At 48.8% G+C, this 22,078-nt stretch overlaps 4 protein-coding genes across 4 annotated transcripts; 2 read left to right on the top strand and 2 right to left on the bottom strand.

Moving 5' to 3' along the window:
• Positions 1–225: 225 nt before the first annotated feature.
• ETH_00017080 (uncharacterized protein) lies at positions 226–7,699 on the bottom strand (the record flags this gene model as incomplete). The annotated part of the gene is made up of 7 exons (XM_013374824.1): positions 226–417; positions 600–671; positions 830–1,001; positions 1,099–1,362; positions 1,762–5,450; positions 5,591–6,936; positions 7,078–7,699. 7 exons carry the CDS (start codon positions 7,697–7,699, stop codon positions 226–228), a joined length of 6,357 nt encoding a protein of 2,118 aa, XP_013230278.1.
• Positions 7,700–9,606: 1,907 nt separating this feature from the next.
• On the bottom strand, positions 9,607–11,970 carry ETH_00017075 (adenylyl cyclase, putative; the record flags this gene model as incomplete). The annotated part of the gene is made up of 1 exon (XM_013374823.1): positions 9,607–11,970. The coding sequence occupies one exon, from the start codon at positions 11,968–11,970 to the stop codon at positions 9,607–9,609; it is 2,364 nt and encodes a 787-aa protein (XP_013230277.1).
• A 3,743-nt stretch (positions 11,971–15,713) lies between these two features.
• On the top strand, positions 15,714–16,628 carry ETH_00017070 (uncharacterized protein; the record flags this gene model as incomplete). The annotated part of the gene is made up of 1 exon (XM_013374822.1): positions 15,714–16,628. The coding sequence occupies one exon, from the start codon at positions 15,714–15,716 to the stop codon at positions 16,626–16,628; it is 915 nt and encodes a 304-aa protein (XP_013230276.1).
• Positions 16,629–19,802: 3,174 nt separating this feature from the next.
• On the top strand, positions 19,803–21,371 carry ETH_00017065 (uncharacterized protein; the record flags this gene model as incomplete). The annotated part of the gene is made up of 3 exons (XM_013374821.1): positions 19,803–20,057; positions 20,264–21,076; positions 21,201–21,371. The coding sequence occupies 3 exons, from the start codon at positions 19,803–19,805 to the stop codon at positions 21,369–21,371; spliced, it is 1,239 nt and encodes a 412-aa protein (XP_013230275.1).
• Positions 21,372–22,078: the final 707 nt, after the last annotated feature.

Below are 22,078 nucleotides of genomic sequence, written 5' to 3'. Positions count from 1 at the left end.
GGAAAATGACTAAAAGTCTCCAAGCCTTTATAAGTGTAAGTAGTGCCCGATCATATGCGGCACCATAGTGCTGCTCTGCAGAAGAGATTCTAGTGCATTCAAAACCCGCTGGAGAGACTCCTTGCTCTAGTGCAGGCCTCACAAGACAGCCTGAGGAGCAAAAGCAGTTTCCGTCCACAAGCCCCCCGAACACAATCCGCTATTCTGCGTCGATTCTTGTTACTTTCAGGCGCGCTCATAGTCCGCCATATGCCTCAGGGCTTTTGCCCACAGCTGCTTCTTGACTTGTTGGAGCTTTTCCTTGTGTTGTTGCTGCTGGCGGCATTGCTTTTCCCTGTCAATGGCTGTTCGCGTTTTCACGTGGTACCAGGCCAGTATATGTCGCCGAAGAGCGGCTCGTTGCAATTTCTCGACCGCCTAATACACAAAAGCGTGCTGGAAGAAAGCGCGGGATGGCGTTATCCAAATGCGTGCTATACCATTCAGTGCAGTTTCTTGTAAGGGACAAACAAAGGCAATCGTCTATTTACTTAAGCTTTTCTCAGGCAGGAGAAAAGTGGGAGCTGCACATGCAATAAAGCTTGGTCACGTCGCATTACCTCATGCTCCTCTTCCGTAGCGTGTAGTGCAGCAGCGCCTTGTAGTGCACGGAATGCCGTCCGACAAAGGACCTGACGCACATCCAGTGAAAAAAGATGTCTCTCCTCATTTCCGTGCCTCCAAAGTTACTGTAGCCTGTGGGCATTTACTACGGTGGGTTGGCGAAGCTACACAAAATGAAATTACGAAGTCACTAGAGAACAGGGAGCAGAAATAGTAGGTCACATACCCTCCTCCTTGGAACAACTGATTGCTCAGCCAGCTGCCTCAGGTGAGACAATACGTTGCGGACCAATGTAAAGCTTGCGTACGTTGCCAGAGCGTTGCAGAAATGTTGGCTCTGGTGCATCTTGCCGATTGCCGCTGCGTGGGTAATTACGGCTTTGCGGAGCACCGCAACCCTGCAGCGATGCTCACCACCTGATAGGCATTGTGCTTACGTCAGAAAAGTGCATCATCTATGTCACTGTAAGTACTATTGTCTTGTGAGTTGCTTACCTCCAGGATTGAAAGCATCGGGCCATCAAGTCTGTGGCTCGCCGTGAATCCTGTTGCTGTATCAGCGTAGCGACACTAGTGGCTTCCATATGCAGTTGTTTGAATGCCCTTTTTTTGAGCAATATGTGGTAGAATGCAGCAACAGGATGTGCAGTAGCTACGTCACTCTGTGCCCTTCCGATGGAGGTAGGCCGCCGTTGCTGCTGCGCGCTTCTCCCCTCTGCTTGGGTCCTCGGTCCCTTCCCACAGTGCTCGTTTGTCGCGCTGTGCGCACACTCATACATACATGACGCAACTTATGAAATGAAAGTTGCGGCCTTCCACAATTTCATAGGCCTAACATCCAAATACCCTTTGAGTGCGGTCGCTACGGCAACTTTTCACCCTCATGTTTGAGCAATAAAGCAAGGCTAATGCTTTAGACAAAACACTGCTGGTTTGAGTGTACGTATTAAGCCTTACCGCTGCTGCATTGTACAGCAGAGGTGGTCTTTCTTCTTTCTGAAGGCAGAAAACACTGAGACGTCCATGGGGCTTGGGATATATTATGCTAACGAGAGCTCGCCAAAAACGAAAAGCCGCGTGCAGGATGCAGCTACATCTACAAATGAAAGCAGCATGCAGTTAAATCTCAGCACACCACTCGGGGAAGTAAATACCTACTTGCAAGCAAGCGCGGTCTGGCGTTCTCGTCTCTTGCGAGCTCGTTGATGAGGTGTCTCCGTAACCTCCTGGCATGACGACCCTTCTTGAGCTTGGTGGCATGAATATGCAGGCGACGCAGCGGCCAAAGGGAGCTCTTCTGCTCTCGTGTTTTTCTGCTCCATTGCTTTCCCTTGGTGTTGCTTGTTGGAACCAGTAGATCCAGAGTGGACGAGCAGAGGACAGCGTTGTGAAGTTAGCGGAACGTAGCAGCAGGGTCTGTTCTGTCCTTGATGAATTTGTTGTATTTCGGTCTCCACTTGTTGGCCAGATGTTTCGTCCTCCGGGGTCCGTGAATCAGCCAAGCTGCTGTCGTCTTCTCTACCAAGTGGTCTTTTCTTCAAAGCATCAACGAGCGAGACCGCTTGCTCTAGGTGAAATCCCACATTTTCCGCAGATGCAACGTTCGACAAAGAGGCAAGCACGGAATTTTGTGACGGTGCCTGCTGTTGTATCAGACGAGATTTAGTAAGCATTACCTTCGGCACCCTGCCAGAGAGAGAAGCAGCTACACCACTTAACGTCTCCGGACACCTCTGTTTGCTGTAGAAAGCTTTGTGCTTCTTCATTTTCATTACATCCGCATGAGCTGAACTCAAAGGTGCAACAACGGGCCGAAACTGCAACAGTGTAGCCTGAGTTGTCAGTGTCGTCGCCTGTGCTTGTACTTGGCAGGAACTAGCACCGCAGCAGCAAAGTTTCATCTGCGCTGACGTCATACACCAGCTGCTGCCGGCACTGCTGTCATGTCTAGCATCAGCACGCACTTGGCTATTCCTTGGAGGAGTAAAAGGCCTCTCATGTAGGGCTCCTGAGCAACCTCTTTCTGCAAAAAATTTCCCCTCCGTATGGCGTCCCCTACAAGTAATGCCTCGAGCTTCCGTTGGAAGATTAGTAGCCTGTAGTGCATTCTTATTCACCTCTTTTGGAAAACATGAAGAATTTGCGCTTTGCGGTGGCGTACCAGGACTGAAACGCTCGCCTTGAAAATCCGACCGTGCGGCGGAGGTCAGCCCATGAGTCACTTCATTCTGCTCTACGGGGAATGTCGGCGTAGTAAATCGCCGCTGCCCCATAGGTAGTGGAGGCCAAGTGCGCTGGCACCCCCACTTTTCTGCCGCAAAGCGCGTTCTCTTGGGTAGTGCAAATGCTTGTGGGTGATTATCTGGTGTAGGCGTCGCTTTTGAAGCCCCTGCAGACTTCAAAGTCCCGCTCGCCATTGATTTCCCCACAACGTACAGCTCAGGCAACAACTTTGTCTGGGGGTGCTGTAGCTTCTGCCTGCGCTTCCGGAATTGAATGTGAGCCTTTCCCTGTTGCTTGGGGTTCATGTAGTAAAGTGGATTTTCTCGTGTACTGCGTGCTTCGACTCGCTCGTCCGGCTGTTTGTCGTTGCCTCGGTCATTTCCAACGGGCAGTTTCATGGTAGAAGGTTGCGCGAAGCGCTGTTTTAGAGCTTCCACGCGCTTAATTAGTGACACCAAGGCAATGCGAGGTGCACAAGACACTTCTTGTTCCTCGCCTGTTTCACGGCTAGACGCGTGGTCCAGTCCCTCGTATTGATGCTCCTGAGAGCTCGCATCTGAAGACCTGTGAGGAAGCTGTTGGTGAGCTCTGGGCACAGCAGTGTCGTCAGGGCCTTGTTGCATTCCAGCGGTCATTTCTACAACATCGTGATCTGCGAGTATATCCCCTTTGGGTTCGGATTCTTTCATTTGCGGGTGGACCTTAACCTCTGTATGCTGGCAGTATTGGAGTGGTGAATGCAACGAACTTCCCCCCTTTCCGCGCATGGGGACTTCCTCCTCCATCATTTGCAGACTGCGGACTTCCTTCAAGCGACGCGTGCTTGAGATTTGCTGGCGTGAAGCGGAGAACAACTGAGCTTTGCATGTGCCGCAATCATTCTGAATAATTAGGCGGCTCATCAATTCTCTTTGAGCACTAAGCTGCTGTCTCAGGTGTTCCAACTCATGCTGGAGATAGTTCTTGAAACAATTGTTTCTCTGCAGTCCCTGTTGTTCTTGCTGAACATTTTCAGAATTTTTCAGGGGCTGTAACATCCCTATTGAATCCATGGCAAAACGTGCAACTGCTTCAGAATCACCTCCTTCGAATTCCATACGTTTGCCTAGTGGTAGGCATTCTCCACAGCTGACTGAAACATTCTCTTGTATATCAGGGCTGCTGCGCCTTATTGATGACTCGACCCTTGTCCCCTGGGAGCAGCACGAATTAGTGCTCTGTGATATCCATAGGAGGGATTGGTTATGGTATATATGCCGATTTGGAAATGTGCGCGACTCATAGTACAGTCGTTGTTGGGAATTCTCTGGTGATTTTACTGCGAACTCTGCGCCATCTCCTACTTTACACGTTAGAATACTTGCTGGCATCAAAGCATTTTCGCGCGCTGTTGAGATATCATCGGGCGCCGAAGTATTTCGATTTCTACCAGCACCTCGAATTGTGTTTTCCCAGACTTCAGAACCTGTGGCCATCTTCGACTGTGGCACAACTGAGCAGCAAAGGCTTATTTCGCTATACGAGTCTGTCAATGAACGCGCTATCTGAGTAGTGCTCTCGCCGTCCTCCCCTTTTTCCTCAGAGCCTCCTTGCGGCGGTTCCCGGTGGCCTCCTTGCTCGTGCGATACGGGCTCGCAGCGTTTCTTTGGCTCCAGTTTCACCCCTCCAATACTCGCGCCCCTTTGTAAAGTCTCAAATGGACCTCTGCTAGTGGAAGCACTTTCCTCTCCACCCACGGCAGAAGGGGACAGATTGCACACCGGCGCTTGTTCACTTTCAGAGATCCTATCTTCATAGTGGTGCTCTAGAGGGCTTTTGTATCCGGACAGCATGGGCCCCTGTTTGCTGTCTGCTTGTTGCTCTGTTAAGCGCATGGGCTGACAAGCGTCCTTACGCTCGTCTTGCACGTCTACCGTTCCAGCAGATAGTCCTGCAGCTTCTGCTGCAGTAGCATCCGCTGTGGTTAGCACTCCGTCCGCTGCGACGAGCGCCGCACTGAAGTCTGTCCACGCTATCGGACTAGGAGCCCGTGAGCAAGTTAGATTAGCCTGGTGAGCGGCTATTTCAATAGCACCGTCGAGGCCTTCCACATGAGCTGAGCTTCGTGGAGAGACCCCAAAATTTTGAACGTCCTGAGGCTCACCATGGCGGACTGCTGAATTGTGAATAGAGCTTGCAGTATTTCTTACCTCGCAAAATGGCAAAATATGGTCTGTGCAGGTCTCAGCCTCCTCTTCAGGTGGAGACAGGAGGCCTTCATGGGAAGACATTTTACTGGTGATGGCTCCGTCGGCAACTCGAGGTCTGACAGCGCCTACCGGCCTGCCAGTGCTTTCGGCAGTTGTACTCGAGCATTCTTGCAACTTTGTGCTATCGAGTTTCAAAGAGTTGTTTTCGCTAGTTTGCAAAGACTCAGGCAAAGCATTGATACTCTGTTTTTTATTCGGGCCGGCTTCGTTGCGCATTGGCTGGAGGAAGTGAGTAATCCTATTCAGTTGTGTCGGTACCTCCTTTGATTTTGTGTCAACTAAAGGCGTTTCTCCATTATTATGGTTTCCTTGACACCTCCGCAGGAACCTACGTGCACCGTTGCGCAGCTGCCTAATAGTTGCAGTTCTCAAAGCCTATGCGGAAAAAAGTGACAAGCACCTGCCCGCCGGGAAACTAGACAGTCACATATTCAACACACAGTACAGATAAAGACAAGGGGAAGGGAAAATTCCACTATTCAGAGTGACAGCGGAAACGCCAGCAGCTATCTTACCTTACTGATGATGCGGGCAAGATGCCTAAGTGCCGCAATTTGTGAGAGTGTTACTCGTAGCTCAGTAGGAGTCGCAATGAAGGGACCTTCACCAGGAACGTCCACTGACCTGCCATCAACAGCAGGATGTGACCCACTTCGAAGCCCAACAAACAAGCCAATTGCTTCCTCCGGTGTCTTCAGCTCTGTGCATGCTGCAGATGGACTTGCTGGAGGTAGAACTGCTGAATCAGAAGCCACATTTGGTGCCGCTATACTTGCAGTCGTTGATCTAGCTGACGATTTTGACTCTTCTGGACCCTCTTGGAGTCTAGATGCAGCACTTACAGAAGGTGAAGTAGGTGCAGCAGAGCAGCATTCCGGCTCTTGCATTCGACTCCTCGGTGGAGTAGCTTTAGATGCAGTGAAAAGAAGTGCCCGTTTTGTTGTCAGAGATCCTCCTGAATCCTCAGCGATCGGGTGTGTTTGATAACTTGTTAAAAGAGTGCTGGGACAGCGGCGAGCTGCGCCGCAGTCCCATAGATGCGGCTCAATAGTTACAGTACGGGGCCCTGAATCGGCTGATTCGACCTTCAGCGAGTGACGTGCCTCGTCTTTGGGCGGTGCGGAAGCCAGAACCGCAGATGAGATGGAAGTGTTCATCCCTGGAGCTCCTACTGGGTTGCTTCCAATATCCAACTTTGATGAGCAGCCTCGACTCTTGATCGTTACGGGCTGCAATTTCTTCCCTAGTGCAGAAAGGTCGCTAGCTGGTCCAACTGTACCTGCCTTTCGCCGTTCTGTGTTAGACTCATCGGAGCTGCATCGTGTTTTAGCGGGAAGCCTTGCGCTGCCTTTGTTATTGCTGACTGACCTAAGAGCTGAGAAGGGCCTTGCGTCCGACCCTCGAGCAATTCTCCGGCTTTTGGATACGCATTCCTTAAAGGACGTGGAGTATTTCATGCTAGAGGTCTGCGATGGCCTGAAGAAAGTTCCTGGCACCAGAGATTTTCCGAGCATCTTGCCTGCCAAAGGAGGCCGCGGCCGAATGCCTTTGTGGTCTCCCGTAGATTCTCGTCCCGCTGCAACTTCTTTCCTAATCCTCGCAGCAACTTCTTCTGTCCTGATCTTAGCTCTTAAAAATGCCTCAATCTCACTTGCATTGAGTTTAAACCCAGTGCACAATCCCGACTTCGTTGCTGAGTCCAGTAATGTCACTGATGAGCCTTCAGAATCCTGTATCGAGGCAGCAGCAAAAGCCGCTGCAGTTGCTACTGCAGCCCAGCCCTCGGAAGTTGTCTTCAGAGGGCTCATAGGGGGAATTTTGTCAACCGTACTATCGCCTGGGCTGAGGAACGTTGTGCTGCCTGTGGCAAACGGGCAACAAAACAGTGGGCGCGTTCCATCCTAGTAATTGTCCAGCAGACCTGCTGAAAATTTAGTTTCTCCTTCAGTGGTTACGCATGATGACAACTGGTGGCTTTTTCTGTTTTAGGTATCTAGCATACGCTCTGCATGCGAGATTCTTCGGGGTCTCTGCAAGAAGTCGCTAATCAATTTGTCTATTGACCGGGAAACATTGGCAATACAGAATCCATCATCTTCAGTAGAAAATGATCCAAAGACACTTGTTTCATCAGCCTCCAAAACAGAGCTGCTGCGTAATGCAACGGGGAAGGTTTCTTCTCTGCGAGATGCTGATGTCCACTGTGCTACACGTCCCTCGGTAGTCCATTGTGTTGATGTGCGGCGAAGGGATGGACATGCATGAATGCTGCAGCTTTCACTCTCACTGGAGTCCCAAAGGCTGAATTGCGCGTCTAAACGCTGTCCCACTCTGTCGGGCACTGGAGACCACCCGCTGAGTTTCTCTGTGTCTGTTTTGCGAAGCTCGCCCGAAGTGTTTGGTTCGTTGTTTGAGGTGCTTCCTGCTCTTTCAGGCCCATAAAGACTGTCGATGAGGCGATGGCTTTCTGAGTTTAGAGATGAATCTGGGAAATAGTGGGTGATGCCCGCGAGGTCAGCAAACGGTTCATGGCTTGCCAAATAATCCCTTGCAGCACGAAAGCTGGGCACATAGTCATTGCCAGGTAGGTAGAAGGCTGCATCAATGTTCTTGCTGAAGGGCATTTCCTGCCTACTGGTGCTAATCGATGGGTCACCAACACCCAATGAAACCGCGTGCGCTGGAAATCCCAAGGAAGGTCCGATGAGGTGAAGATCACAGCGGACACCTGAAGAGAAAAACTGCGTAGCTTTATGCGTCTTACAAGATCTATGACTAAAAAGTAACAACGGTCGGCGAGACGCTCATCCCTGTATCCAAATGCCTGAGTAAAAGAGCAACAGCTCGCTTCAAATACATTTCATACACACAAACAAACATTGTTCTGTAGTTGTACATATCTTGCCTGGAGAGAAAACCGCGCAGTGGAGCGGCAGCGCCAGATTTACTTGGAGGTCACCTCCCGAGAGAAGCTGAGGCAGAGTCTACGTCGCTAGTCCTGCTGCACACTCGGGGAAAGAAGACATGGGCAATGCATACGAAATCATTCCGTGGTCATCACTGCCACGCTGTAAGGTAGCCATACTGCAACTAATTCCAGTGTGTAAGTGAAGTGAAGGAGCTCAGCCCCGCCACTGTGAACTATAGGAGAGCTCCAGAGTTGACCTGCTACGCGCTCATATGCAGCGACTAATTATAAGCTCTGGCAAAATATTAGTTTTCTTCTTCTGCAGCCGCAAACTATGCAATTGGACCAGATCCATCCGCCTCTGGTTAAAAGAGATGCGTTTGTGCGCGTGGCTTCGGGTCTTTTTGGTGTTGTTCCTTTATTGCAGTGTTTTGCCGACAGGCTCGAGAGCTCCTAACGAGGATCTGTTTCCCACAGGCAGTATGAGGCTTGTACATGGCAATCAGTGTGTAATGAAGACTGCATAACCATAAACTCCTCCAGCTGAAATGGCATTGACTCCTTCGTTTACTGTTCAGCCTGGAAGATCAGTCTAGAGTTGCCTGTTTCTTCCACTTTAAGTCAGTGCAGCTTGAAATTCGTCATTTTTCTGGTTTTCCTTCTGATTGCTGTGTCGCCGAAGGCATTTCTTCTATGCCCACGCCCAGGCTCTTCCTAGTCGTTCCTAGCCAGTCAATGGGCACATCTTCAGCCGCCTTACCACGTCTCGTTAGTGAACCTATCTCGAGAAAATGAGTACCCTGTGGATTTTGAATGTTTTTTCTGCACGCTGAAACCTTTGAATTTGTCAGCTGATGTTCGCATCGCACTTGGCGCAGCCGTGCTTACACCGACCGAACGCCATCGCGAGCTGCTGTTCAGGCATCTTTCCAACGCCAGCTCTACCTTCTCGTAAACAAAAATTTCTCAGCACACTGTTTGCTCTGCAAATAGAAGTTTTAGCTGATGTGCCTTCAAGATCAATTTAAGCCTTACCGTTACAACACAGAACTTTATTTTCACTGTGCAGCGGTCGCCATGCAGAAGCTGCAGGGATGAGGTGTGCATTCTTACCGGAGTTCGGCATGCCCAGTTTGCGCATTTGGGGTACAGGCGTCAAGTTGAAAATCACCTTGATTCCATTTGTGCCTAGTTGAAAGCATGCTGTTCGCTGGCAAAGGGCCGCATATGGTGAGATGTAAAGGCAGTGCATTAACCCCAGAAACGACGCAGGCACAACAAAGGAGCATGCATAGTTTGGAAGAGCAACGTGCGAGTACACTAATTGCGGCTAACCACTGAATTTGACTGGCAGTAGAGTTCCCTCTCATTTATTGCAACAGATACGGCGTTGTGCCTGAAGGAAAACAATATTTCTGGAAGCCAGTATAAAGAGCTCATTGGCATCCAAGGGAGGAAAAGTAATTTTTGAACTCGTGCCAGTGAAGAGTTGTCACAATGCACAGTCTCAAATTTTGATGCCGATCTTTGAGACTGTGGCTTCGTTGAGAGGCATGCCCATGCTTTCTAGGCATTCCGGTGGCTGGCTGGCATCTGAAGGTGATGGGACGTTACTATCTGATTTTACTTTTCTACAAGCTCCCGGTACCCTCCCCAGTCTTCAGGGGCAACGTAATTCTTGGTGCTCATGAAATGGAGAAGCACAGTTGACGGTCCGTCCTCCACGCCTAGCATGTACTGTGTGCGGACGAATATCTCTCTGGCGGTGTACCACTCACCAGCTTCGTAATGCCTAAATCCCGAGCGAAAGGTACCCAGGAACTCTTTGGTCAAGTGCTCACGCATAGATACAATATCTGGGTCGGTCTCAAACATTGCAGAAATCGATGTTCGACTAGACCAAAGCTTGTGCTTTTCTCGGAGACGCTGTTGCCTCTGAAGGAAGACTGTATTTTTGGAGTTCACTGTCACAGGGGTCTTTGCGGGAACCTGGAGCCTACCAGGGTCTAAATCAACAGTGTAGAGTCCAAGAGGTACTTTGGAGCCCTTTACGGTCGCTCGATCAATTTGGCGACAGTATGTCTGCGTTTGCGGAGACATGATATCGTATAGATCTGAAGATATCAAGATTGTGACCCCATACTGCTTGGTTGCTGCTTCAAGCCTGGAAGCCATGTTTACATTGGGAGATAAGTACGACGCGTCGATTTTGTATTCTGATCCAATGGCACCCTCAATAGCCCACCCAACATGCAGGCCAAAGCCCATCTTAACCTTCCAGCCCGTCCCCATGCGCTCAATGATCTCCGGTATTTCTCTGTATTCAGCCAATGTGTATGACTTGTTGATCCCCGCAACAACTTTAACGAACGACATCAATGCCATGTCTGCCAGCTTATTGCTGGTAACGGTGTCGATGATTTGCTCTTTAACGCCATCGGCGACCTCCCTCTCTGGAAACTTCCAGACCAGAAGAAATGCATCACCTATGTTCTTATTGGCGCTGCCTGAAAACTGGTCCACAGTGCCGTGGACGATCTCAGCAATCTGGTTCACAAATACCATAACTTTTTCCTTAAGTATTTCTGTTGCATCTGTGAAATTCCGTATGTCACAAAAGCCAAAGATTGCTTCCATCTTGCGTCCCTCGATCATTGCGTTTATGTTGCCGTCAGCAGTGTGCATATTTTTGGCAATAATTTCGGCTCCTGCCTCTCCGAAGCCAAGAGCTAGTAAACCCCCGATTTTGATAATGGTTTTCTCCAAGATAGCAGTCTCGTAGTTCTCCTTTTGCGTTTTCGATCCCTTGCCGCCCATCCAGTTTTTTAGCGCTTGGAGAGGATCTCCCTCTGCGTTTTCGGCGTTTTCCTCAAGTTCTTTACCATCACTGTCTGCATTCATGTTGGTGGCGGCAAGGGGGTTGTTTCTGATTTTGTTCATTTTTGTTATCATTCGCTCTATAGGTCTTAAAATGAGAGTGTTAATATCATGGTTGATTGCCACAGTACCGATGACCATGATCAGACAAACAAACACAGTTTTAAGCATACTCAACGCTGATTCTAGATGAGAAAGTTCTCTCTTGTCATAAACTGCCTTGAAAGATGCAATTTTTTCAGAAACACAAGATGATGCTTTTTGTGTATCAAGCGGACCTGCCACCTCCTCCGAGGGTCCTTGACAGAAAGCGGTAGAAACAACTTCCCTTTCACTAGGCCTGAGTGAATCTATCGACTCCAGCTCATCGGTGAGCATTGTTCCGTTGACTGCGCTTGCTAGAAGCAATTCCTGTGCGCATTCTGGTGGGAGTTCTAACGGATGCTCGCAGCTCTTGAAGCCAAGACATGCCATATCTACGAACACTCGGCCAGCCGATTCAGTGACGTGTCTGAGAGGAAGCGGAAGCTCCATGTACACTAAATTTGCGGGGTTGATTTCTCCTTCTGCGTAGCCTAAGCCGTTCTTGCGATGGTAATTGATGTAGTAGACGGTATTCATGGAGTACATCCGCCACCAAGGTGCTGTGTTGTACCGACGGGCTGCTGTAGCAGATTCCGCGACGCTGTCTAGTCCAGACTGCTCAGAGCTCGTTCTTGTGATGTATTGCTCCTCGGAGAGGAAAGGTAGGACAATCGTCATCGCGAGGATTATGTAAATCACTTTCCTGGTAGTCCTGTCCGTGAGCTCCTTTCCAATTTTGCTGTCATACTCATCTCCCTCGTCTGTAGCATCAGCTTCTTCTTCAAGCCCAACATCATCTGGCGCGCGTTCCCCGGGTTCGAGGAACATATCCTGCTGATCCAGAACTTCGTCTTTAGCTTGGAATCGCAGTGCAAGAGTTTTGTACAGTTTTGCAACTCGAATAAGCCGAACTAAACGGATTACTCTGAGCACTCTAGCGACTTGAGACCCGGCCTTTCCAGCCCGTGACACTTGCACTACATCGCTAGATGCTACTTCAGCATTCTGTTCGACAACAAGATACATTTCATAGTATATCCATGATAGATCTAATATTAGAGTCCCAGTCGAAATTAAATCAAACCAGAAAAATGTATGCCATGTATAATTCTCTTTTCCTACGCAGCTAACAAAGATTTCCGTCGAAAAAATAATCAGGCACAGGATGGAAAGTATGTCGAATGGCAAGTCAGCACTCACTGGTGTAGCCCACAACTTGAGATCATTTCCAAACAAAGCATATACAGTGGCAACTGTTGTTACTACTTCTGTTGCCTGATGATGGGAAATACGTGTACAAACAGAAACGAACTTTGAGTCGTTCTGTCCACCTTTCTTTGTGGAAGCTACAGAGCTATGCCGCTGCTGTCGGTCCATTTCAGTGGCAATCGTAGATACAAGGTGAACAAGGCGGCTGCTAAATGGCTTATCCCGCGGTAAAATTGATTCGGGGCCTTAAAAAAATATGACCCTAGGACTTATAGCCAGGAGAAGGTATGCATTAGCAAAGGTGTTTCCGAATAGTCAGTGTTAGCATTCAGAATAAAGTAGCTCGATCAGAAGCACACCACGGGGAGAACATTGGAGATGCCTGGAATTTAGGCAGATAGCAAAACTAATCAGCTGACTGAACGGAAATGCTGTCGTATCCCAGCATGTTTTCCCGGGCTACTTGCGCAATGGCTTTCCAGGGCTAGTCGCAGTACCCCAGCGCTCAGTCGGCGGAGACTAGCTCCTAAAGAACAATTCTTTCCCTGATTATTCGTAGGGATTTTCGATAGGTGACATGATATGGTCCAATTCTTGGCCTTCTCTGTTTTTGTGGAAACCCATTGGGTCTATTTCGCTCCGGCGCGTGGTAGCAAGCCGACAAGAAAACTTGCACAGAACGCACATCATGCTGATCCATACAGCAGACATGCCTCCATAACCTTAGCTGAAATGATATAAAGCGCTTTCCCAGTTTTTAATTGCTGCATCACGAGAGGTGCGTGTCGTGCAAGCGGGGCTTTCCACGTTTACGCCACCTGGCTCCAGACAAACCCCAGAGCTCCTCGAGCATTTGCAGTATGATCCAGTGTCCCTTGCTCTATTTTGAAAGACAGTGTTACACAAAGAGAATATAAGATGGAATTTCTTAGCTGCGGCGCGGATCGATTCGATGGAGAGGCAGAATTAGTGGCCACGTGGAACAACGGAGTAGTCCGAAGGGAGAGATATATACGTAGCTCATACGCGATACCCAACATCTGAATTTTCAGAAACATGAAGAAGCGTAGAGGCCACTGCTAATCCTTTTGAGGAAGGGCCTGTTCAATAGCCACCTACTCCTGCGCCTCAGGAAGTGACCCCAAACAGTTGTTTTGAACTTGGAAACGAGAACACGCATACACTGACTGCTCTCCTTCAAAATTGCTGTCAGAACCTATGCAACTTTGTCATATATACTATGAAAATTAGTGTTCACTCAGAAGCCTATTCATGATTGTGATACACTCTGCTGATAAAATCCTCCATAGGCTTTTGCTTTCCATGTCTCCTAGAGCGTTATTGTAACTAACTATTATCGTGAGCTTTGGAAGTCTGCGGAGGAACATCACTGCGTTTGACGTTTGTAACGGTTGCTTCGGCGCGAAAGCCATTAAGCCCACTAGGCTGTAAAAGACTGAGTCATTCATCAGCCAGCTCATCTGTAGCCCCCTAGCACGAAGGCAGTCGATGTGCGCGAAGTAGTACCCAGAGCCACCAGAGCTACTCTGGGTGGGAGAGGCTGCCATTGCTGCAAAGCCACTTCGAAAATTGCACTCCATAATTTAATTTGGTGCCCAGAATGCACGCTTCTGAGCAATGTAGATTCCCTGTGACTATGCAGCAAAGGCAAATAAATATATAAGACGTGAGCCAATCGTACGAGAGTCACCGCTCTCTGCAAGAAACTGGTCCCATGTATAAAACCATAGGTTCCGTTAGAGCCACCAGTCGCAGCCGTGCATTTGGATTCGAGTGCCCATCCACCGGAAGACTTCAGGGAAAACAGCCACAGTAAAATGATTTACAAAATATGGGGCAGACGGACCGGACCGCTGAAATTCAGCTTCCTTTGCAGGAATGGTGCTCCAGAGCCGCTCACTACACAGCGTCAGCTCAAGGCATTCCTTATGCATCTAGTGTGGCCCTATTTTACATCCCCGAGTTGTTGCTGAGTCTGCAGTCCTGTTTCAGAAAGGTGCATAGTAAGTAGTTCCGGTACAATTTCGCTCTGCAGCATGCCACAAGCTTGCTTCATATTTAATGTAGGCCGTATTCTACATCCCCGATCCGTTGGTGGTTCTTCAGTCCTGTTTCAGAAAGTTGTCCTGTTTCAGAAAGTTGCACAGTAGCTCCAGCACAATTTCGCTGTGCAGCATCCCATAAGCTTGCTTCACATTTGACAGTTAGCGCTCGTGGGGAGTGTTTGCGTACACATTCATGGGAAGCATTTACCTACTCAAACCGTTAGAGAAATAGGGAAAGTGTCAGGCCACGATGAATCGCTATCAAAAGGCCTTGCCCAATGGTGTTTTACAATACTTAGAAAGAAGAAGGCTAGATGGTGAACGGGCATTTTCGCCTTGCAGAACGTACACTGTGTGTTTCATGCGTTAGAGGCCACACTTTCTTTGCCGCAGTACAGATGACGCATAAACGCAATCTCTCGAGGGAAAATTGAACTAAATGTGTGGTCGTGGCGTATGGCCAGTATGCTCGCCTGCCAGTTGTTAATATTTGATCTCAACGCCGAGCTACTCAGACCCATGGTACAGCGAGGGAACGAGACGTGCAGCAACATCTGCAACAGTAACATGCTGCCTCCTTAGGAATGCACATGCTGGACCATCGCCAGCTTCCATCTACCTCTGACAGTGAAGCAACAGTGGACGACGAGACAATCTGACACGGAGAATAACAGACACGACAGCAACAGGAGGCGATGCACTTTCTCTGGGTACGAAGTTGATGATACCAATGTATTATTGTGCGATTATATGAGGGAGAAAACACTTCTAATACACTCAATTTTGAAATAGGAGCCAGGAGCATATGGGCAACCGTGCGGCAATTTGGCACGAGAAAGTTCCGCAGCGTCCAGGTAAAATCGCAGCGTCTAGAACATTATCGCCAGTTTCATTCTATAATATAGGAATACAGTGAAAAGTACTTGAAAACTCACCTTTTCATAGTAATTGGCAAGATTGCTCCCTTAGAGCGCCGCCGTTGACAGCCCGTCAAGCACGTGACCTTTGTGACCTTGGCGAAGAGCATCAAGGATGAAGCAGCACCGTTGCCCTTACAGCAAATCAAACTGAAAAGTGTTCTTTTATTTTTGAAGGCTATAAGCAAACATTGCACAGAGGTGTACCAGCGTGCAGACAGCTTGAGCCTGGCTTTGCCCCTGAGTTGCCGCCACGATCGAAGTTTGTTAGTTAGCCGGGAGGGTACTTTGGAGCGGTTGCTCTTTTTCCATTTCCACAGTTACTGCCGGTTCCATAATAAGGTGATGATCTGAGGTCTCTTGACCCAAAAGTGAAACTTTGGGTTGGCACTCGTCGCTGCCCGTCGTTTGAATTCGGGAAATGTGGCCATAAGGGCTGCCCAACCTGCAACGACACACGTCGTATAATGTACACAGGAAGTGAGAACTAAGATTCCTTCAGGAACCCCACTCTGTTCTTTTGCTACTGAGTGGGTTACCATAGCCAAGTGGAATCCGTTGTGTAAGGGTGGCAGGGATGGCAAGGGGAAGAAGAGCTAGAGAAGCAGGTGACTCCTCTGCAGGAGCAGAGGCAGGAGGGACTTTACTTCGTGGTGATCTACTGCACAAGGCTCTTGGGGACGTCTCTCGTACTGCTGATGGAAGCGGGTATGCCTTCACCCGGCTGACTTGCTGCGGGAAGGGCGTGACTACGTTACCGAATGCATTGCAGCTGTACGTACACCTGCGGTACATTGATATATCTGGCAACAGAATCAGAGACTTGACTCCTTTCTCCAGGCTTCCCTATCTGCTGACGTTGAACGCAGCAGGGAACCAAATAGAAGATATTACATGTTTTTCATCTCCAGAGGCACTTCCGTACCTCTTCCTCCTAAATCTTAGCAGTAATAAAATATCTAGGGTTCCGCGGTTGGCCCTGCAGAGACTTGCGCGTCTTGCTCTTGATGCGAACCCTATTACCACACTAGAGGGTTTTGTGCAGCCGCCTTCCCTAACCCACTTAAGCCTTCGAGGGACACCGTTGGAAACTCTAGATTCCTTGCCCCCATCTGACACCATAACATCCCTTTACTTATCGCACACACCGATGCAGCAGCTACGACAGCTACAGCAGCTACCCCAAATCAAAACTCTGGATCTGGAGGGCGTTCCCCTTCCTCCGGACCAGATCAACATTCTGGTTCTACTCCCTAAGCTTAGAGAAGTTTGCCTATCCTCTACAGACCCGTATATGGAGGAGGAGCATTTTAGGGCAGAAATCTTACGAGTTCTTCCTCGATTGCACTGGATTAACGGCAGTGCAGTGACCTCGGATGAACTGAAGGCAGCAAGGGCCTTACGTGAAGCGAATGCACAGCGGGAAAATGAGCTCAGTGAGATACAGAATGAGGAGGAGGAGCAGGAAAGCAACGAAAATACGGCAGGCTGAAAGCAGCAAAATGGCTGCGGACGAAAGTTAGTGGTGGACTATGGAAGTACTTAATCTAGCGCTACCAATGATATGCACGGAAAGCAGCCTCCTGACACAACTAAGAGTAACAAATCCTTCCTAATGCGAGTCCAAGAAATGCTTACAGAGAACAAGAATTTTCTGCATTATAAAGAAGGGAGCTCGTTGCTGCACTGGAACTCTCCAAAAAAACTCTGTGGGAATTACTGAAGCAGCCTTGGATCTCTACCTCATGTCTGCCAACAGTTTTTCTCACAAAAGCGTGTGCGACATCGCTTTATTCTATACAAGCTTCTGGCTTTTACTGGCCCAAGGTGTCCAGCGACTCGATACACGCAAATGTATTATCCCCCTCTGCATTTCTCACCCTACATTTTGCCGTTCGTATCGCTAACTGCCTAGGAACCAGAATTTTTAGTCGATGCTAGAGTTTAGGAAGCCAAGAGCCAACCAAAAGCAATGGACAGCTCTAGAAGAAAGCGCCAACAGAATTTTGGCATGCTCTATGCAGGGTAGGCTATTTGGCTATGCTTGTGCATGAGACCCAAACCTGTCAGGGGCTACGTCAAATCCTTGAAATGGTCATTTTAATGAATTTGAGGGTGCGCGTTACGCCGCACGCCTTCCGAATCCACACGCCGGGACACGAAGATGAAGCAATTCGCGAGCAGATTGTCAAAAGAATGCTCACAGCCAGCAACGCAAACAGTTCTAAATATCTACTTAATTTTGCCCAGCCTGAACACCGCAACTGAGCGCGTAGAGCTGCCGAAGTAGGTGGCCAGGTGTCACTGCATGGGCGATCGAAGGTGTGCGAGTTCTGCTGCATCCGCGACACTGCTGCTTGAGGCAGATAGTGGATCTTGAGGATAGAATAACAAAAGAACTTATAGGAAATAAAAGGAGTTTACTCAGCTGGGTCGAGAAGATTTCGGGAAACGGTGTAGCCGTTGTGCCGTTGTAAATCACACGATACCACCAGTTCACGGCAGTGCTGCCAAAAATGTTGCCCTTCAGAAGGCAAACAGCATCTTGCAATTATGGTTGACCTTTTGGTGGCCTGCCAAAGAGCTTAGAGCAAGCAGCTACAGCAATCTACTGCAGTGGCTGTTGAACCAAGCTGGAGCTCTCCTTCGGCGTTTCCGCAGTGCAGATGCGTCAGTGACTGCATGGGGAAAACCACGAGGCTACCCTTCCCACGTGAAATAAACACATAAGAGGGAAAATATTTGCACTGTTGATCGGCAGTCGCGCACGGTGGTGGAGAGACAATGGGAGGCACGACTGGCTCAAAAAGCTGTTTCATGACAGTACCGTCGTTCCGCTGAAATGTGTAGAAACCTCACTAAAAAGTCTTTGGAAGAAATAAGTCACGAAATTCATCCAAGCAAGCTTACTGGTGCAAAGGTCCTTAGGTCACTGACTTCCACTTACCATCCCGAAGAGATAGTGCCTGGTAGCACTCGTGGCAGCTTACATGAGGGTGATGTCCGCAACACAAAACTATTATACGTAAAGTTTAGAGATGTGGTTATTAGAAAGGAGCTTGGGGGGGTTTTGCTTGCTTTTGCTGCTGACTGGCCTATGGACAGCCAGCACCGCAAGGCGCGTGATGGAGTCACTTGCGTTTGAGTCAATTTGAAGCCCCAGTAAGGAGAGCCCGAACTTTCCAAAGGACCCTTAACGGAGTTCTTGACATTATCACTTTTTAGTTAACTAGGTAGGCCAGGTCGTAGAATCAGGTGAATGTTCAGTGTCGGCGCCGGGCACTCGTGCTATCCTTGTAAGAGCCTATTAGCAAAAGGAATGCAACACCCAGCTCCCTGAGTCTCGATCAATTCTTTTCGCATATCGGAACCGGCCTAAAGGGAGGAACTTCATAATTTCATCGCTTTTCAGGACGTGTATCGGCTGGATTGAGATTCTCTTCACCGGGCTCCATCACCTTCCTTACCAAGCAGGGAAGAAATGAGTCGCTCTTTTGCTGCAAGAATAGCACTTATTAACTGAAATAACGCTTAAGAACTCGGCTAGCCCCTTGTTCTGGATGGGGCAAGAAATGTGCAAACAGCTGGTGCCGCGACAAACGCTGTCACGGAGCTAAGTAGCGCGCGTTAACTTCACATGCTGTGTTTTGCTGTATTCATGATTACTTTTTTAAATTAAAAAACGCGAAGTCGAAGCACTTGCATCCTCAGTTGGTTCGTTTATCAGTCAACTGCCACGTGGTACAAATTGACTCGACTCGTCAGAAATGACTAAGGAAATAAACGCTGCTACTGATACGGAAAGTGAGTGCTCTTAAGCCATGCATTTTAGAAGCGATCAACTGACGTCTACAGTCCCTCTTGTTGCATGCGGCTTTCGCGTTCTGACTTAAAAGCTCCCGGAGTGCTTCGCGTTGTAGGCAGAGGAGGACTGAAGCCGCTATCGCGCTCTAGAGAGTTTGATAAATCAACAACAAGGGTGTGTAACTAGGCATGTAGGCCACAAAAGCAGGAGTAGCTGAGTCTCTATCCATTCCTAATTTTGATATAATTTGAGAAGAAGACGAGCAGCACACTTTTTGCGAGAAACACACTCCAAATACGGCCTGTTTGTTCGTGACTTTTCTAATGCGAAGCCAGGATTGAGGGCCAAGGCCAGCGAGTATCTTCTTCGTTGATTTGCCCTCAGCAAATTCCGTTCGAGAGGGGAGCAAGCATCATTAGCAGTGGAATTCCTCCTGAGAAAGATAGTACTGTAGCTAATGAAAAAACGCCCCAACGAAGGAGATCTATCACAGGCCGAAATCTTGCAGCTTGGAAATTCGCTCTGCAGATTGCTATCCTCGCAACGATTTTTATTCTTCGCAAACCTGAAGGCAAATCAGCCCAGCAGGACACCATCCCTGCTCATGAAGAAATTGCTACAAGAGAGGATGGTGAAACGGTTTTCTGTGACAGCGACGATGCCACAGAAGGCAGCACAACACCCCAAAATTGTACTTTCTGTCCTGAAAATGCGGAATGTAAAAACGGGAAGCTTAATTGCCTCCCTGGATATACGAATAGTCAGGAAAATAAGTCTTCGAAAACAAAAGGAACATCATTACAAACCTGCACCGAGGACCTTGCATCAAAAGCCAAAGCAGAAGAAGTTCTTAAAACACTGATGGAGGTTCTTAAGGAAAGACAAGGAAGGTACGAATGCGGTCTCCCTCTAGATCCTCTCTTTAGCCCATCGGAGCAGCTTGGAGGAAAGCCATGGAGCAACGCTATCAAACAGATGTGTAGTGGCTCTGGCCTCACTCGCTGGCAGATGCACTTTCATCCGGAGATTGCTCCAGCTATTGCGCACGAGGGAGTTTACTTCTGGCTCTTCTACCATTTTTTGGCCCCAGAGGCTGCTGATGAATTGAATATTCAGGTCAGAAAAAACCTGATAGAAGAAGGCCAAATATACACGCTAAAGGACTTTGCAGTCTGCATACGCCCTCATAAAACTTTTGGTAAAGTACAGAGTTTCAACAGCGAGCGTTGCAATGTTTCGCACTGTAGAGCGCTTGAATTTCGAGCTTGTACCAAGTGGAGGCTCTTAGTTTCAGTGATCTGTGGCTTGCGGCGCGTGCCCAGGTGGAAAGGCAATATCTCTTTGTTCCACTTGCAAATCCAGTGGACTTCCCTGGACTTCACGAGCGCCTTATGAAGGAACAAAGCAGATCTAAAGGAATCACTTTCACCTACACTTACAAAGGCTCAGACCTAAGGAAGCCTCTGAGCTGCAGAATAAGCCAACTGGCTCAAGAACATTTTCTGGCGCTCTTGATGATGCTCTCACTTCTTGTGGTGACTGGCCATTTTGCCCAGCACTTCTATTTAAAACACTACATAAGGAAAGAAGTTTTGAAGCTCATTCGGTTGCACTCTCAACAAGCAGCAGACACGGCCGTAAGTAGAGGAATTCCCACAGAAAGCATATACAACTTATTGTGCCACCGAGTTGCAAGGGGCGGCACTATTCCTCGGCTGCTCCTACGGAACAGACTCACAATGGACCTTGTGGAAGATGCATGCCAGGAGCTGCTTTGGAACCCAGAGACAGGGGTACACTCCTATAGACTACACGAATCAAACCACTGGTGGGCTGAAGATACAACAACTTCATTTCCAGCCGAAAGTGAAGAGGCAATAGAAAATAAGCAGTCCGTGTGGAACAGCATAGGCCCGACAGTTGGAATGGCTCAAAACTCTGAGGCCGCCAACAGCCCCAGTCTTGGCGCACCTATCCCTCATCAGTGGGAGAGAGAGAACCCGCATAGTAGAGAAAGTGGAAGTAACCCCCTGTATTCCTGGCGTTATGGAGATTCCCCACCTCGAGGCCATCTGTGGAAACAAGACTCTTTAGACAGCGCTGCAGATTATTTCGTGACATCTAACGCTGGGGAGGTGCGACGATGCGCCTCTCATTCCTTCGCTGCACGCGCCTTGCCAGTAGGACTCCACCCCGATAGATTCTCCCCACCATTGTGTGCAGTGCTGCCTGCCTTCTTTGTGTGCGGAGAATGTGCAGCGAATGGCAATAAGGACGTATGAGAATGGGGCTTCAGAAGGGATGAAGCCAGAAAAAGGGCTGGATGACTACTTGGGACTCATGCGAGAGCTTCGGGAGCTACGGCGGGCAAGCCACGCAATCTCTGGGGAACTCTCGCGAGACAGACACCTCAGAAGCCCGAACATGTGAAGCGATTTGGTACTGTGGCCAAGAGCTACATGGTTTTAAGCCTGAGTATTGGAGAAAATTGTGCGTGTAACCGCAGGAGAGCCTTCTCCCCACTTCGTGCACGGTGAGTTGGCCGTGAAAAGCTCGAAGTCCGCAGCAGCGAAATTCGCATCTGAGTTGCCATCAGCCATATTATTTGTGAGCATTGATATGATTGCTTCGGAGCTCGGCCTCCAGCGCAGTGTCCAGGGAACCATGGTCACTGTTGTGTGAAATATCGCTAGCTCCCCTCCGATTTCATTAAAACTCGGCCGCATTAGAATTTCTTAGAGACCAACAGAAGAAAAATTCCTCACAAGCGTAGTATTATTCTTTGCAGTAAAATGGCAGTAGCCAGGGCTAGTTTGTCAGCACGGAAGTCCTAGATTCGCTCCAGGAGTTGTTCCAAACAGCAAGCGCATGAGCAAGAAGCGCACCGCATATCCATTAACCCCGCTTCTTGAGCACTTCATACAAATTAGTCAGCAGGGCAGGAATGTGTCGGGCTTGTTTTTGCTCCTCGTAGTGAGCCATCCACACGAGCAGTGGGATTTGGACGGATTTTTGAACTGTCGATGGCATAGGCTGATGAAACGCTGTTCTGGAGGGTATCATTGAGCCTACACTAATATTTAGTATAGAGAAAACTATCTGCACTGTGTATATGAGAACGAACTTGATAAGTGGTA

This window comes from Eimeria tenella, genomic scaffold, assembly GCF_000499545.2.
Source record: "Eimeria tenella Houghton genomic scaffold, Eth_scaff23, whole genome shotgun sequence".
Lineage (NCBI taxonomy): Eukaryota > Apicomplexa > Conoidasida > Eucoccidiorida > Eimeriidae > Eimeria > Eimeria tenella.
The sequence above is the reverse complement of the archived record's forward strand: the minus strand, read 5'-3'. Positions and strand labels throughout refer to the sequence as shown.